This window comes from Paramisgurnus dabryanus, chromosome 7 (assembly GCF_030506205.2).
Source record: "Paramisgurnus dabryanus chromosome 7, PD_genome_1.1, whole genome shotgun sequence".
NCBI lineage: Eukaryota > Metazoa > Chordata > Actinopteri > Cypriniformes > Cobitidae > Paramisgurnus > Paramisgurnus dabryanus.
Window position 1 is genome coordinate 8666436 of NC_133343.1, and position 16043 is coordinate 8682478.

At 38.0% G+C, this 16043-nt stretch overlaps 1 protein-coding gene across 6 annotated transcripts in view; it reads right to left on the reverse strand.

The window, feature by feature from the left end:
- The window catches only part of tanc1a (tetratricopeptide repeat, ankyrin repeat and coiled-coil containing 1a), a 91573-nt gene that overhangs the window by 11679 nt on the left and 63851 nt on the right, over positions 1 to 16043 (reverse strand). For all 6 annotated transcript variants that reach the window (XM_065240189.2, XM_065240187.2, XM_065240188.2 and 3 more), the window contains 9 exons: positions 13592 to 13700; positions 13390 to 13512; positions 9926 to 10162; positions 6421 to 6585; positions 4599 to 4680; positions 3903 to 4036; positions 3663 to 3786; positions 3401 to 3576; positions 2366 to 2498 (listed from right to left, as the gene is read on the reverse strand). In XM_065240189.2, the coding sequence (XP_065096261.1) occupies positions 2366 to 2498; positions 3401 to 3576; positions 3663 to 3786; positions 3903 to 4036; positions 4599 to 4680; positions 6421 to 6585; positions 9926 to 10162; positions 13390 to 13512; positions 13592 to 13700 (1283 nt within the window). The remainder of the gene's footprint in view (positions 1 to 2365; positions 2499 to 3400; positions 3577 to 3662; positions 3787 to 3902; positions 4037 to 4598; positions 4681 to 6420; positions 6586 to 9925; positions 10163 to 13389; positions 13513 to 13591; positions 13701 to 16043) is intronic.

Genomic DNA, 16043 nt, shown 5'->3' on the forward strand with positions numbered 1-16043 from the left:
GTTAGACAGCAGAAGAGAAAGGAAAAAATAAGAGAAAGAAAGAGTGAAGAACTTAAGCAAGAAAAAAATCAAGAGGAACAGAGTGTGCAGAAATAAAGACAAAGGGTACGTCCGAAATCTAAAGCAGCCGACTTGATGCCTTGCTGCCGCATCGGGATCAGCTTCGGGATTAAAAATGCAATCGAAAGGTGTAAAAATTAAAAATATAACTTTTATTTACACTAAATTTGTGCTCAAGCTGCTTTCTTGGCTGCCTTTTTATTTTTTCGAACTCGACCAGACTCAACCAATCACATTCCCCACACATAGCATTATGGGACAAGACGTAGGTATCTCAGGAGACAGGAAGTACACCAAACATTGGAATCGGAGGTGCATTGATACATTAAGTGAAGCAATGAAGGGTGAAAGACAATGGGCGCTGTATTCCTACATTATAAAGGTCACATGTAAATGTACATAATGCAATAAAAATATTCATTATCAATAAAGTCATTGTCAAGAAAAGACCTTATGTGTTCATTATTTGACTCATACATGTGCGCTGACGCTGTAATCCTTAAAGGGGACATTTCACAAGACTTTTTTAAGATGTCAAATAAATCTTTGGTGTCCTCAGAGTACATATGTGAAGTTCTAGCTCAAAATACCATATAGATAATTTATTAAAGCACGTTTAAATTGCCCCTTTGTAGGTATGAGCAAAAATTTGCCATTTTTGGGTGTGTCCTTTTAAATGCAATTGAGCTGATCTCTGTACTAAATAACAATGCAGTGGTGGGTGGTATTATCCCCTTCTGACATCACAAGGGGAGCCAAATTTCAATGACCTATCTTTTCATATGCTTGCAGAGAATGGTTTACCAAAACTAAGTTACTGGGTTGATCTTTTTCATATTTTCTAAGTTGATAGAAGCACTGGGGACCCAGTTATAGCGATTAAACATGAAAAAAGTCAGAATTTCATGCTATGTCCCCTTTAAGAAATTCAAACATCTGAATACAACTCATCTTTGCATTCAAGCATTTCTTCATGTTTACTCTGTAGTTTAATTTATTGTTTGAGTGACGCATTATTTATTTAATTTGTTAATTCTGTGTAGCGCAACTAAACTCCGCCCTCTTGTGGTGATATTGGCTGTTTTGCGTGTCGAGGGATTTACACGTCGAATTTTCACCTTACCATCCGGGAACTTTATGGATACTCATTTTAACATACTATGATTTAGGACGTTATATTTCTAATTTCAAATACTACTTAGGAAGGATATTATGCAGATTGGAACGCAGGGTCAGTATCTTTAGCAGCACAAACACTTGAGGTGTCTTGTAGTTTGCGGTTTTGGTAAAATTCATGCATGCATATAGACTGAATTAACACATGTGCACGACGTCACCATTGTCACAGATTCGCATATAAGTAGTTTACACGAAGACCACAAGGGGTTGTTTTTAAAAAAGGGGCACTCGTCTTCAAAAGTTTGTGTTTTCAGGACCCCAAAATGCCATCATCGTGTAAACGGACAGCCAAACCATAAAAACGTTCCTTTTACGGTTGAGAGAACTGCAGAAAATAAATAAAAACAGGATTCATCATCAGGTTTTCTGAAACAACAGACGTTTTTGATTCGAATGAGAGCTTAACATCTATAAATGGAAACAAGTTTTTTGCTTACCTAGCAATATTATTTGTGGTCCCCTTCCAGTGGCTAACTGGAAGTTTCAGCTAATGCTAATTTGAAGCATGGGTCCGTGTGGTTCTCTTTTTAGCGGTTATGGACTTTGCTAACAAAAGCAGGAGATTTTTTTACTCTCCAACCCAGCCTGTACTTTTTAGCATCACGTCTAGCGTGTAGAAAAAGACGAATTGCACCACAAAGTCATTTCAATGCCTTGTTAAGAGTCTGGCAAACGCATCCACACCAGCAACCTCAGACCAGAGACTGTGGCCGTTTCAGATTTAATTAGATGTTTTTAAACTTAAGGGGAAAATGGGTTCTCCAAAGGTTTGCACTTAGTGACTTTGGGCAAACAGCTGAGTGGACTTCGCAAAAAAAACTCTCTGCCCTGACACGGAGTGTGAATGACAATCTCATACATCACCAGCGTCCTACTTAACTTACACTGTCCTGCGTGACTCTGTTGTGAATATGGCCTGGTTTTCATTATATTTAGGACTTAGCAAAGGCTTTCGCTCTCTAAGAAAACAGAAGAACAATTGGACCTTGCCACTTTCTAGATTTAGAATAGACAAGTCCCTCCTGAGAACCAGCAGATTCTGTCGATCTAGATTGTAGATGACGGCATGTGAACCACTTAGATGGATGAAAGAATGTGTGTCATGCTGTTCTGAGTTAAGACTCACCCAATTTGGCCCCTTTCTTCAGCAGGGTGACCACGACGGAGGTGTTCCTGCTACCTATGGCCCGATCCAAAGGTCTCATGCCGCTGTAGTCCATATGTTCGATCGCGGCTCCGCACTCGACCAGGTAATGCACCTAAACAATATAACACTAGTGTCAACCTGCATTTCTGTCTACTAGGGTTTGTTTTGGCTACATCAACATTTACTGTATTTACAAGACTTGTGATGTTTAGCATCTTCTTGAATGTGTTAGCATTTAGCCTAACTCCATTCATTTCTATGGCTCCAAACAAAAGTTTTATTTTGTGCCACCATTCTTACTCGTGTAACTTCTCATGTAACAGTCTTTAAATAGGAAAAACATGGAAGTGTTTGGTGGCTTCAAAATTCATCCCTCTTGGAGCCATAGGAATGAATGGGGCTAGGCTAAATGCTAACACATTCTCGACGCACTGTACAAAGATTAAAAGTGCACGCATTGAAAAAAGATAGGTATGTATTCATTCGTCTAAGTTGAGGTAAGAACATTTAAACGCTATGTTGAGCGTGTGAATAGAGAGATGATGTCCTTGACAGCCTCTGGCCATAACATATCTAAAAAAAACATTTTTTTGCGATGTAGTGTTTTCTAAAGAACATTCTGTGAAAAATAAAATTTTTATATTGACTGAGTAAGGTCAAGTCAAAGATTGGCATCAATGTGAAATCAAACCTATTGAATATTAAATTTGATTTTGAGACTTCAGGGTGTCAGTATTTAAGCAAAACTTCACTGTTTGTCCCTAGCACATGTACCCTAGCTCGCTCATAGCGTGTGGATGCGAAGGGGTTCTGGCTTTACTTAATTTTTACTTTCATGTAATTCCAAACACATCTGCATGCAAAAACACCAAGGCGCAGTTTGTGGACAGAAGAATTTTCCTCCTGCTGTGTCCATAAAAACAAGCTCACTTGAGGTCATGTGATCCTAAGCAAACTGAGCTACGGGTCAGCACAACCCCTAGTGTCCACAAAGAAGAGATTTTCTCAGCTTACTATGTCCGCGTCTCCATAGAACGCAGCCAGATCCAGCGGGGTCCGTCCATGCTTATCTGTGTGGTCGATCTGAGCTCCTTTCTCCACCAGAAACTCCACGACTTTCTTCTGGCCTTTCAAACAAGCCCATCCCAGCGGAGTCAGACCTTCCTTATCTGCCGCTGTCAGACATGCGCCTACAAAAACATCATAGACAGTTTTTTTTACATAGTTTCACTTTAGTTGGACAGGTTAGGTGCCCTTTGACCTCCCTCTCACTGACCCTGTGCTAGCAGGAAGTCCACGGTTTCTAAGTGTCCCTCGCTAGCAGCCACCATCAGTAGAGAACGTCCATGTTTATCGCTACAGTTCACATCAGCACCACGCTGCAGAAACAACTCCGCTATCTGGAAGTCAGAAAAACAATAAAATCATTGGCATTTAATTCATTTAAATCAGGTTTAAACGCACATCTGTTTTAGTTTTTATGTGGGTTAGGAACAAGTACAAGCAGTCCTCCTACCTGTGCGTGTCCGTGTCTGACTGCATTAAAGATGGGTGCCACGCCTCTGCGGTTAGGCTGGGCTACATTGGCTCCCTGTTCCAGCAAGAAGACACACCCCTCTAATTTGCCCCGCCCTGCAGCAGCAGTTAGAGCTGGACACAAATTCAAAGTGATGAAATAAGCAACATATTTTATTAACATAGGAAGCTACAGTATGTCTGGCAATGTTATATAACCTTCAAAATTCCACTTTAAGATTTTTATAAGGTTAATAATTCAGCAATGACTTGTTTCTGTATTCATAAACATTAGTATTTAAGGCTTTTACGGTACATTTACACGGGGCGTAAGCGGTAACGCTTCTCATTTACTTTGAATGGGTGACGTCATGCGTTGCTGAACTGAATCGTGCATCCGTCTGCGTTGCGTCACTGCCATTGCGTCACTGCCATTGCTCGCAGCAGAAGTTGAACATTTCTCAACTTTTTAAGCGCCAATGCGTGGGTCAGCCAATTAGATCACCTTATGCAAATAACCTAGTGCAGAACCAGCCAATTCCGATTATGCAAGTCTGGAGAACAGAGGAGCATGTGTTGTGGCCACTGGGATTGGCTGTTGGTCGCGCTTTAGACACGCCTTCCGTCAAGCGTTAACGCTTACGCCTTGTGTCAATGTACCATTACTGTGAGATACATTTCAACTGTATTTACAAACCTGTTTCTCCCCACAAAGTGTCATGACCATCAATCTGCACTGAGAACTCATCATTATTTAATGTCAGCATCCTTTTAACAACCTGTAAACACATAAACAAATAAATCACCAGTTTGCATTATGTAATCAAATATGAAATAAAGCACATTTGGAGTGCGAGGGGGGGCTCCAAGCTCGTAATATAAGCTCGAACCCAGAGTACTCCCCCCATCTAACTGGGATAGATATGCCAGCAAAGAGAGAGGAGATGGGGTGGAAGAGGGATGCTGCAAAGAATTGTCACAGGACAGAGGTGAGAGATGGATATCTGTATATATAGAGACCCCTTTGCACTGATTGGTGGGATTACATGGACATGCCCCTCCCTACCTTTAAAAATGAGATATTATTAGATTTAAAATATTAAAGGCGGGGTGCACAATTTTTGAGAAAATCTTTGGAAAGGGAGTCAGCCTGAGTACCAAAACACACTTGTAGCCAATCAGCAGTAAGGGGCATGTCTACTATGTCTATCAAATTAAGGTCCAGATTCTATTGGGGTAGGGGTGTGTTTGTTAAATGTCAACATTGGCTTTCAGAGACCGTGCACCCGCCTTTAAGTTTGAAATCTCTTAATTTTTAAATATGTACTCAAAATTGGTGTGTGTCTAGTACTTAAAGGATTAGTCCATTTTCTTAAAATAAAAATTACTCACCACCATGTCATCCAAAATGTTGATGTCTATCTGTGTTTATTCGAGAAGAAATTATGTATTATGAGAAAAACATTGCAGGATTTTTCTAATTTTAATGGACTTTAATAGAACCCAAAACGTAATATTTAACTCAACACGTAACAGTTATTTTCAACGGAGATTCAAAGGACTCTAAAGGATCCCAAACGAGGCATAAGGGTCTTATCTAGCGAAACGATTGTCATTTTTGACAAGAAAAATAAAAACATATGCACTTTTAAACCACAACTTCTCGTCTATCTCCGGTCCTAAAAAGTGCCAGCGCGACCTCGCGTAAATGCGTAGTGACGTAGAGAGGTATTAAGTGTTGGGTTCTATTAAAGTCCATTAAAATGAGAAAAATCCTGGAATGTTTTCCTTAAAAAACATAATTTCTTCTCGACTGAACAAAGACATCAACATTTTGGATGACATGGTGGAGAGTAAATTATCTGGATTTTTTTTTAAGAAAATTGACTAATCCTTTAATATGATAAAAAAATATTTTGGGGGTAATATGGTAAGTAACATTTCATTTAAAGTCTGTGTAAAGTCAATTCAGATACATTTTCTAACCACATTGTTTAACACAAAATGTTAAAAATGTATTGCTGAAACACGTTACAAAGACTGAACTATGTAGTACAGAATTCTGGACTTAAACAAAAAACAAATATTATCATTGTGATAAATGATGAAGAAGATATTTTGATAAATGATGGTAGGTACACAGTTGATGGTACCCATTGAATTACATTGTATTTGTTTTTCCTACTATTGAAAGTCAATGGTTACTATCAGCTGTGTGCTTACCATCACTTATCAAAATATCTAATTTTGTGTTAATCAGAAAAAAAGAAATTCATACAGATTTAGAACAACATGAGGATGAGAAAATGATGACATCATTTTTATTTTTGGGTGAACTATCACTTTAAGAATTTACACAGACTATCTGTTTAATGGCTATAAAACACTTTATGTGTGATACTGCATTTTAAAATAGCTATGTACAGTATATAAACATAATAGAAGTCTTTAATGTATTCCCATATATGTACACATTCATTGCTGTGTAAATGTGTGTACTGTATGTGTGTGTTTGGTACCTGTGTGTGTCCCATACTGGAGGCAGCTATCAGTGCCTGCTGCAGTGCTTTGTTTTTCAGCTCTAAGCTCCAATCCTGCTCCAGAAGATACTGCACAATCTCAGCATGACCTCGGAGAGCAGCATGAACCAGTGCGCACTGACCGCTTTTATCAGCATGATCCACCTAACACACAAACAGAGGTACTGTTAACTGCATTGAAAGAAGGCTGCCTTTTAGATTCACGTGTTTATGGGCCATTCTACCGAATTGGTGCAAATTGACACTTCAAAACTTCTTGAAAAAAGTGTGTTTTTTCCTGCAAGCTTTGTAGTCATAAACATAGTAGAACATCTAAGGAACACTAATCTACTGATTGGACACTTTAGTTTCCTAGCGTGTTTTTATACAGTTTCGAAATGTTTTCTCTCTCCCAAAATGTGTCACTACCGAAACACAACAACATTTGATATAAAAATTAGGTTTTTAATAGCCTATTCTGATTTTCTTTACATTAACCTTCTAAATATATTTTTTACATTTTTTTAAAGACAGTTTCATTGTTATATCGATTAGAAATATAATTTTAACAAAACTATAAGCGTGGTTTATCAAATGAAATGCATTTTGAAAGCATTATTTCTCTGTAATTGCCATACATGCACTGATACAGATTTGAAATTCAAGGATTCATTAGTTTAAATTTTTATCTAACTAAATAAAATTATATAATCTTTTCTGACAACAAAACCTATTTTATTTTTCTAGAACATTATTTGTTTCGGTCGTGACAGTAATGTTTCGTTAGTGACATCCATATTGGATTGTCCATATTTTGTTTAAAAAAAAATAATTAGTTAGTCAAAAATGATTGGCATTATGCAGTCAAAACATACAGCACAAAAAATATCTAAAGCAACACCACATAAAAGCACTTTGCACTGACATTACGCTGATGACGGATAGTTCAGACCTTAAAGGGATGCAAGATAGCCGATTTTTGCGAGTTTTATGTGTATCGTGTATATTTTATGTGTTTATGTGTATACTGGCCAATATGTGGCTGCTGTGTTCACCGACATTGTCACTGGCATTATTTACAGAGTGCAGGAAGCCGCAAGCGATTGCAGGTCATGTGACTAAAAACAAACAACCTTTCCGTGACAACATTGTAAGCTCGGCCTAACAGCTGATCATAACTTGACAAAGCGGGTTTTTATTTCTATATAATTTTTTTATTTATATATATTTGTAGTAATAAAGTGCTAGAAATCAATATCCTTTGCTGATAGTTCCTCATCATTGTGGAGAGTGCAGTTCATGGTTCCATAGAACCATCACCTTTTTTAAATATCGTTTTTTTTTTAAGTTCAATAAATGTTACTTTTTTAAATTGAGACATTTATAATGTAAACTGAGTGAGCAAAAGCAGTATCGGCTCCAAGTATCGGCTCAAGAAAATAGGCAGCCTGTATCGGCTAAGGCTAATGAAACAAAAATCGGTATCGGCATTGGCACAAAAAAAGTCCATATGGGTCAATCTCTAAAAAGAACTATACACACAGAACTGTCTTTTAACCATCTTCCTGTGTTTGTCCTGTCTTTTCCTCCATTCTTTTCTGACATTTCTTTGCTCCCTGTCAGATAATTGTTTGATACTTTTTAGCATCCTTTCTTCCCTGCGTTTTTGATTTCGTTCTCTTTGCTTTTTTAAGTATTCTTGGTCAGGGCTCCAGACTAACTTTTTTTACTAGGAGCAAAGTGGCCCCCAACTGAAAATTTTAGGGGCGCAACCAAAAAAATTAGGGGCACACACCGTAAATCAACATGCTAACCAAATAATCACATTTCTACAAAATTCCACTGTATTACTAATACATACTTTGATGATAGATGCAGAAAGTACAATGTGCTGTTTCAAATTCACTGTCACATCAGAAAAAAAGTCAAATTTACTAGTCGCACATGTGCGAATGGATGTAAAATTCAGTGGCACACTCTCAAATTTTGGTTGCAAAATACCACCAATTGGTGGCAGTCTGGAGCCCTGTTGGTACCTTTCTGGGTCCTCCCTCGATCTTTGTCTGTATTTTCTCAGTCTGTCCGCTCTACTTTCATCTTTCCGTCTATGCATATTGGCAATTCCTCTCTCTCTGTAGCTATCTCTACAAATTAACCAAAGATATTTACATTTACATTATTAGTGTGAGCCTGCCCTGTCTACACTTAACAATGACATGTCAATTTACTATGATACCATGTGCTATCTGTTATATAAATTATATGATGCAATCAGTCAAAGTCCCGCTAAATTAGCGCAGAAAGTTTTCCATGAGACCAGAGGTAGAATCATTTAGCCTTCATTTATCTCAATAATGAGTCAAGCTACTATGAATTAATTAAATTAATCTGGCCTAGTTTGTAGTCCTAGTCAAATCGCATACAACATTACAGAAATATGACTGACAAATTATTTGTACTGAAAAAGAATATATGTGCACTTGAAAGTTTCTATTTATTTATTAAAATAAAGAAACAAGTGTCATTTTGTCACTACCGAAACAATCACGTCACAACCGAAAAGTCAACAAATGTTTCGGTTGTGACTGTTTCGGTAGTGACAATTTAAGCTAACTTTGATCCTACTGCTAAGAAGCTAATTAGTACATAGTTAGCCAGCACAGTTCTCGACATTGAAACATGAGTAAAACCTTAATGACCAGTAGAAAAAAATTTAAAAAATCAATTAATCATTAAAAATGTGTGATCGGTAGTGACATTGATAAATGTCACACACTGATTTCCAAACTTTTGATCACATTTACTTCAAAACCATGGGACTGATCTAATCACCATGCCACCACGAGGGAGTGAGGCACAGACAAAGTTTCTGGTTCAAAATTGAGGGGAGTGGCTTAAAGCAGTATTATATTATTGACCGAACTATGCAATGTTTCGGTAGTGACGTGAAAATGCGGGACAGTGTTTTTTTACATGATTATTCATGATTTTTACTGAAAATATCCAATAAATATATTTTTGGTTTTAATTAACAAAAGTAATCAAAATGATACTTCTTTAAAAAATTATAAAAAATTATTAAAAAATTATTTCATATTTTTTTTTCTATGGTGAAATTCAGACCTTGGGGTTTGGGACAACCACCTCTCAATTGAAACCACTATATAAATGATGATATTTTATATATAAAGTCTGCAGCTACCTCAAATATTACTTTGGGTTTTGATTGCTATTTGCTTATATTTTTTTATTATCAAAAATTTTCCTACGTTAATGCTTTTTAAATTAGTTTTTTGGTTCCGGGACAGCAATTTGCACGAATTCGGTAGAATGGCCCATATACATAAATTAGTGACTGAAAAATTAAGTCTTTGGAATAAATCAGAATTTAATTCATTTAGTGTGTGTATATTAACTTTAATTTCCATGTTTTTATATTTTGCAGAGGTTTATAATTCTTATTTGTATACAGTCAGTACAGCTTATGTATTAAAAAAGAGCAGACCTTTGCCCCTTTCCTGCAAAGTAAGGTGACAAGAGGCTGATGTCCCGAGGCGGATGCGTAGCAGAGGGAAGTCATGCCGTTCTCTGACTGCCCATCTACTGGAGCGCCACACTCCAGCAGCAAAGCGGCCATCTCCAGGTGACCCAAGTGAGACTGCACACACAGTATTGGTGAACTGTTCAGCACCTCTGTACGGTAAGACACACTCGCCCCTCCCAAAATCAGCAACCGGGACACCTGGGGACACACAAAAAAGGCTCAATACACAGACACTTATCTGAGTAACTTATCATCACAACAATCATGACAAAATACAACATGCATTATAAAGAACCTAAGCTCTAAATTTCAATGTAATACATCTCTAAAATACTTCCTACTATTTTTAGAGTTCCTACTATTTTCTGAATGTTTCACATTTAGTTGAAACAACTAATAACTCTCAAAAATAATATTGAATATTGCACCATGTCATTTAGTCACTGAACATGACCGATATCTTTTACACATACACTTCAGCTAGTCAATTTTGGCATTTATAACGCCAGATGAAGACTGGATCCCCTAACTTTAAAGACCTGCTCAAGTATTTTGAAATGCACAGCATTATTTGATGCGCTAACGTAATTTCCATTAAAACAGAAAGTTAGGGTGGGACATATTTAGTGGCTCGTCCTCCTTTTAAAATAGTTAGTAGTGTTTGGTGTACATCAACACTTGGTATCCAAAAAGAAGGTGCAGTGCAGAATGATGTCATCAAAATAATTGCTCTGTTTTGGCAGATGTGAGACTGCTAGCTTTGAGTGCTTGTATCTTCTAAATGCAAATTTCGACAATGTTTTGCAGCACACTCAGTTATATAGAGTTCAGATGCAAAACCCTCTAAGTGTATGCAAGCTTTTTTGGCAAAAACCTTCACTTCTAAAAAGAATCAATTTCCTTGGACAAGAGTAAACAGTTGCAAATAATTAAAGTCAGAATGTAAAAATAAAGAAATTTAACCACACTTTTGGGGGCACTGTGATCCATGTGACTGCCACATTTGGGTTGTATTCTGGTCCTCACAAGGGACCCAAGTTTGAAAGGACTTTGCCAAAAAATCAACATTTTAGTGGATTCTGTCAACAAAGCAGTATTTCTGGATGGCCTTATGGTGCATTTACACCAGCTGCGGTAGAGGCTATTCGCACGTAGTTGGATGCTTGAACATTTTGGCCTTCTCCCAAATAGCACACTCCAAACTTGTGGTCCTTATCGGAGTCCACACTTTGATGACATCATAGAGTGCAGACTTTAGGGACCCTTGATGCGCGTCCACATGGGTGCACCAGAGTCATATTTTGGGACAGACTCGAGCGTCACGCCGGAAATAGGAAGAGAAGTTGCCCGCCAGTGTGAACTCCTCCCTTCCATCGTCTGATTAGTCTGATTGCTCTTTCACAAGGACTTCTCGGTTGGTAAATTGTGCGAACCCTGCCGCATCAAGGGGGGAAAGGGGGCGCTGATGAGCACACTTCAAAGCGTAAAAATGACAGATGGGACACCCTACAGACTCGTAGACTAAGCAAGCACATGCAATTTAAGGTCATGAGACTGAAAGTCCACATGGAAAGCTGTGCGTGAAATTCGAGTCATTCGAGACATTCACACGGAAATTCACATCATGGGAGGGGCTTCTACTACTCCGTTGAGACTCTGCTCGCTTCCTGTAATCGCGTCACTACTACAGCAAGGTCCTGATTGGTTAACGAGCCGCGAAATCAGCCAAAGTTCAGATTTTTCAACTACAGCGTTTCCCGTGGCAACGCTCAATTCGCCCATCCACGTTAAGACATAAAAAAAAACGTTTTGTAAATGTATTGAAGATAGTCCTTCATAAGTAATGATCAGGGGTGTTCACTGATATGATCACACAAAAATCGCTGCAAAAGATGCTTTCCAACAGGTTTTATCGTAGTTTTTCCAACTCCATTGACTTGTATTAAATGTGCTGTAAGTTACGGTATTACTCCGCGCCGGGAACCTTGTTTCTATTCTTGCAATTGGCAAAGGCGGATTATCGCCACCAACTGGGCTGGAGTGTCTATTATTCAAGCTCTCAACGGAAGAATATACGGGTGTGAGGCGTTTGGAAAAATAGGTCCACAAGTTTACAACGAATGCTAAAACACCTGTTGCAGCAATTTTTGTGTGAGCATATCAGTGAACACCCCTGACCACTCGGTGAGTTTCACGTTTTCACGTTTCACGCATTTTAGGAAGGATTGTTCCTGACTGTGCACCTATATAGCCATTATAGAGGTGGGAGGTGACACAACAAATACCCAAAAATTCTCGGGCCAGCCTCATATGTCGAAATTTCAGTCAAAACCGTTCTATTTCATCATAAACAATCTGAAAACAGGGCTTTAACTGTAAAATAGCGAACTTGTCCTTTAATTTACAACATTTTCTTAGATATTATAGATTATATTACTTGTGATACATTTAACTAATTAAAAGGCACATGCATGCAACTAATTAGATTAAAAGTTTTTATCAAATGACAATAACTTTTTCTTAGATCTGATCTTTTTCTAACTGCTTATTCCACATTGATGAAAGCCACGAAGCGCACCAATCAAAAGCCAAATGAACGCAGTTTGGCTGTTTTTCATCAGTATGTGGCAGTGTGGTATAGAGGCTCGATTCAGATGGTGGATGAAACGAGAATACGTTCGAAGAAAAACACATTAAAAAGCAGGACTTAATGAGAATCTCTCCAGCCAAATGGCACTCAAGGACGGCTGGTGTGAACAAACAGACCCAGAGTGACGCTTGTTTCATTAAACCTTGCGCAGTAGGAGAGGAAATTACATGGACAGCAAAGTCTAGACTACAATTAACACTTAACAGAATTAATAAATACATTTAGTCATTACGTAAGGCATTTTCAGCGAGTCTCGGCATTAATTACTATGTTCTGCGTGACTTATACAATCTTCATCATTTCGGATGACTCAGTGTTGTGTAAGACTATACTCTTTCTCTTCTTGTGTGGTTAAATGCGTCAGTCGCTGTAATTGTTGGAGCCCTGTTGTACAATTGACTAACGTATTGTATAGCAGTTTTTTTTTCATATCAAGGCTGGCACTGCTATTGTAAGCCATTGGCACATTGGAGACAAATATGTGTTGGATACCTGGATGTTATGGTGTACATTTAATGTTATGTCTTGGATGTTATGCTGTACTTTTCTATACATTTAATTTTTTTGTGGACAATACAATTGAAAATCAATACAGCTAAACAAAACAGTTGATTTCACATTGATGTCAGTATTAATGATATCATGGTTATATTTTCACAGAATGCTCTTTCCATTATGTAGATTTTTTTAAGATTTTCATAAAAAAGTAACTCCATTAAGCGTTGGGCATTTCTTTACAAAACGAGCATACCGCAACACTGGTGCATATCCTTACCTTGACATTGGGTGTGTATAGGTTTCTGAGGGAGGATAGAGCCGCTGAGAGACTGTCTGTACTGTAGCTGATCCACAAGGGTTGCAAAATACTGGAGGATACCCCTGTTCTCTTACTGTGACCCTGAGGACAGGAAGAGGAACTGAAATGGAGGTCAATTTAAACAAGCACACAATGATTTCGAGTACTGACAATGCGCTACCTTGAATATGTGTGCTTTAAGAATGTGGTGGCCCAGCTCCATGGTTTGTTGGCGGTTGAGTTTTCCAACTTGACGTGAAAGCATGAAGGCCATCAGAGCGTGTCCGCTTCTGTTAACATTAACATCAATTAGAAATCAAGCAACCAGAATTCATCATGATCAAAAGTAACACAAACGTGAGTGATCAGAATGTTTGAAAATGGGAGATTTAAGCTGGCAAACTGGAGTCCAGTTAATAAGATTAGTTTAAAGGTGTGGTTTAGTGCAACTTTGATTGATTAAAAAACAATCAAACATTTTAAGATTGCTGTCCTTAAGCATCAGCTCTTATGAACCATGCCTCTCTCAAGATTAATGTAAAAAGAGTTGTTGCACTCCACAAGGCTGAAAAGGGATACAAAACAATCTCAAAATGTTTAGACATCCATCAGTCTACATTTAGACAAACTGTCTATAAATGGAGACTCAGAGTTTAATACTGTAGCTACCCTTTCTAAAAGTGGGCGCACAGCCAAGATGACTCCTAAGACACAACACAGAATACTCTGTGAAGTAAAGAAAAACAGTTCATTACTAGAGTTTCACATACTTTTTCTCAGAGGTGGAAAGTAACGAATTACATTTACTCACGTTACTGTGAGTAGTTTTTTTGTGTACTTTTACTTTTTTGAGTAGTTTTTAAAATATGTACTTTTACTTTTACTCAAGTATGTTTTGTTTAAAGTATTGTATTTCGCTACATTTTAAATCATATCCGTTACTGAGTAAAAAAAATATTTAAAAAAGCAAGGTGATAAAGACGCGCAACGGATGATTGATGGGCGGGGGAACGCGCAAAAAGAACCATGGAGACGGACGAGACAGGCGCGCGCTAATGCAGACCCGCCTCAGTTCAAATCTTATGAAAGAAACCCCTGGTCATATTAAAGCGACCTCTGACGCGAAGCAAGTGATTCCTATGAAAGGTAGGATTCATGCTATTGGGTACGGAATTGCCGATCGGGTTTTAGAGAGAGAGAGAGAGAGAGAGAGAGAGAGAGAGAGAGAGAGAGAGAGAGAGAGAGAGAGAGAGTGAAAGAAGAATAAAGGTCTGTCATCAGGTTCCCAGGTCAGGGAAGCTGGAAGACAATAAACGTGTCAAACGTATATAGCCATGGCACTCATCTCATTATATGCTCATTTAAACTATATATAGTTTAATAAAATAATGTGTTACCAGCAATACATCAATTACAACCTTACTATAGTGATTGTATTTACTAGCGGCTGACCAACTTCAAAAGTGCATAACTCACATGTAAAAATCATTAAACAATTCCATAAATGTTTCTTATATTAATAAAGCTTTTTATTTTATTAACTTTTTGTTATTGCACTGTAAAGATGTTCCTAGAATTAAAATTAGTTTATATTGTCATTTTTGAACTATACTAGAATCCTCCACCTCTCTGCGCTGTACAGGGGCGGAGTGGGACCCAAAAATCTACCGGGAAATTTCATAGACCAACAGCCCTCCATGGTCAAAAAAAAAAAAGCAAATGCTGAAATCTAAAACTACAATAAAATGACTGCACAACAACATGAAATACCAAGTGTAATAACTATTATTTAAAAGATCTTAAAGTCAGCAACAGTTCCCTAGTTTTAGGTAAGATTAAGCTTACTATGGTTGCAAAGCAGTTGCTTATAAAATTATTAAGCCTGTTTGAAGAGAGATGTTTTATGTGACAAAATGTCAGTCATCGTGTGATAACGAAAATATAACGAGGCTTAAACTAATTTACGTGTTCTGAGCAGGTGTTGTCAGTGAACAGGCTGTAAACTGTTGGCTAAGTTACATACACTCGTGAAAAACTGATGCTGATTATCTGGGAAACATTCTCTAACAGCAGTCAAGTTGTCAATGTTTGTGTCAAAGTTGTGCTTGTGCATTTGTTGTAACATTAAAACAGGAGATCAGACTTAGGCTACTCTGTGCTGCTCAAAGTGATGCTCGGAGCTCCATTCCTCGATGGGTGTGCGAGGCTATGCTTTTTTATTGGTTGTTGCGTTAAATCTTACCAAGATACAACAGTGCTATTTTCTGATTGGCTATTGTGAAGCCTCTTTCTTTATTTTTTGATTGGCTGATAGAACTCCAGGGGAGACGGGCTTGATAGAGAGAGCGGTGCGGCCAGATACATTTTGAGCGCTGAAGCATATTAAATATATGATAAATAGTTTTTAGTGTGGCCGGAGTGCACGACTAAAGACTGAAAGCACGGCTATTATCAGACCGGCCTTCGCGGCCTTAAAACACTACCGGCCCACCGGGAAAAGTCCCGACTCTCCCGATTGCCACTCCGCCCCTGGCGCTGTAAAAAAAAGTAACTTTTACACTGAGTAAAGTTAAAATGACTTACTTTTTACTTTTACTTGAGTAGATTTTTAGACAAGTAACTTTACTTTTACT